At 35.5% G+C, this 1,680-nt stretch overlaps 1 protein-coding gene across 1 annotated transcript in view; it reads left to right on the top strand.

Moving 5' to 3' along the window:
- KDM6A (lysine demethylase 6A) overlaps positions 1–1,680 on the top strand; it is a 178,221-nt gene that overhangs the window by 107,320 nt on the left and 69,221 nt on the right. Inside the window, exon 7 of the mRNA XM_045288276.1 lies at positions 121–202. Coding sequence (XP_045144211.1) covers positions 121–202 — 82 coding nt within the window. The remainder of the gene's footprint in view (positions 1–120; positions 203–1,680) is intronic.

Here is a 1,680-nt window from a genome sequence, read left to right as displayed (position 1 = left end):
CAGTGTGTTGACAGAAATTGTATTTGGTAGTCAGTACATTTTATTTTCATTGCATAGTTTTGTTATTCCTTAAGTCCCTGAGTGATATTTCAGGATACATTGATGTGACACTAAGTTTAGTTCTTTAATTTTCTCGCTCTCTTGCAGCATTTTCAGTTGGCTTTGGTTGACTGTAATCCCTGCACTTTGTCCAATGCTGAAAGTAAGTATTGTTAAGGATCATTGTTTTACATATTTTAAAAAATCGATGATGATGATGATATTAGTGATACATTCTATAGAATCTTTTCTTCTAGAATTGTTGAATCAAACTTTGTATTGGTCGTCATGATTGCTTACACAAATGGAACATGATAGGCTGGCCTCTTTCTCAAATAGATATGCCAGTGAAGTGGGTTGTATAATTAAAATTATCTGCACTAATGAACAGGGTCGACGATTTGTGGATTAATCATATTATAGATGCCTTGATGTTAAAAACGGGGTTTGCCAGTCTGTTAAGAAAAGGGATTATACGAACATTCTTGTGTGACAGTTCAAAGTTTCCTGCTATCTGATATTAAAATTATTTGTAACATAATTTGGCTTTTTATTATAGTCTTACACATCATAAGCTAAGTTTTAGATCACATTTCTTATTAATTTAAAAAGAATGCCTTTGTTGAAGTATGTTTTAATACAATGGTTTTCTTCAGTTATTTTATCCTACCTTTCCAAAAGTAGATTGAGGCATGCTCATAATCAGCTTGTCGATACATATATGATGACATCCCTTTTTTACGTGAAAAATAAAATTTTAATCAGAATGTATGTAAATTTGAATACTTATTTTTAAAATAACTGTACCTCTAATTTCACATTTCATACAATTCAATATCTCGGTTATTAAGAAAAGTTGCCGCTCTATGTCTATCTATATGATAGGCAGGAAAAACAATCCTGATGAGAAAACAACGGTACCAGTGGTCCTTAAGGAACATGGGAGGAGTGGGAAGCTGGGAACCAACAAATTTGGGGATAAGGGAATAGCAAGAGATTTAAAATTGATGATGAAGAGGGCATATAGTGCTTGATAGGGTTTGATCAAGTGCAATGTATCTGAAAGGAATTACTGAGAGCCAAATGGAGGGTGAACATGATAGTAGGACAGGAAGAATGTGAAAGGAAATAGAGGAAAGACTAAGAGGCAGAAACTGTTTATAGAGGTATAGCTGTAAGCATGTTATATGTAAATATATTAATTTATAATGAAAGGGATAGAGGCCAATGTTAAGTGTTAAGATAGCAGATGGACTTTGGACCTCTACTCAGGGCTCCCTAAACACAAAGAACACTTTGTTCTGATAATCTGACACTCTTTGGTACTCACCTTTCCTACATAATTGCCGAACACAAAATAGATACATAAGCAAATATGGTGAAGAGAACAGTTGGTGTCTGCCTATCAAAAGATACAGTGTCTGGGGTCTTAAAGGCTTGAAGTTAGACAAACAGCCATCCAGCAGGGAGGCAAATAAGCCCACATGGAAGAAGCACACCAGCCTGTGTCACAGTGAAGTGTTGATGGGGTCAAGTATCAAAAGATCTCAAACAAATAATTATATCAATGTGAAAGAGGGGGGTTGGAGTAGAGACCCAAAGCCCACCTGTATGCAATTGGACAGACACCCCCCACACACA

Source organism: Echinops telfairi, unplaced genomic scaffold (assembly GCF_000313985.2).
Source record: "Echinops telfairi isolate 266 unplaced genomic scaffold, ASM31398v2 ScPeMD7_19;HRSCAF=73, whole genome shotgun sequence".
Lineage (NCBI taxonomy): Eukaryota > Metazoa > Chordata > Mammalia > Afrosoricida > Tenrecidae > Echinops > Echinops telfairi.
The sequence above is the reverse complement of the archived record's forward strand: the minus strand, read 5'-3'. Positions and strand labels throughout refer to the sequence as shown.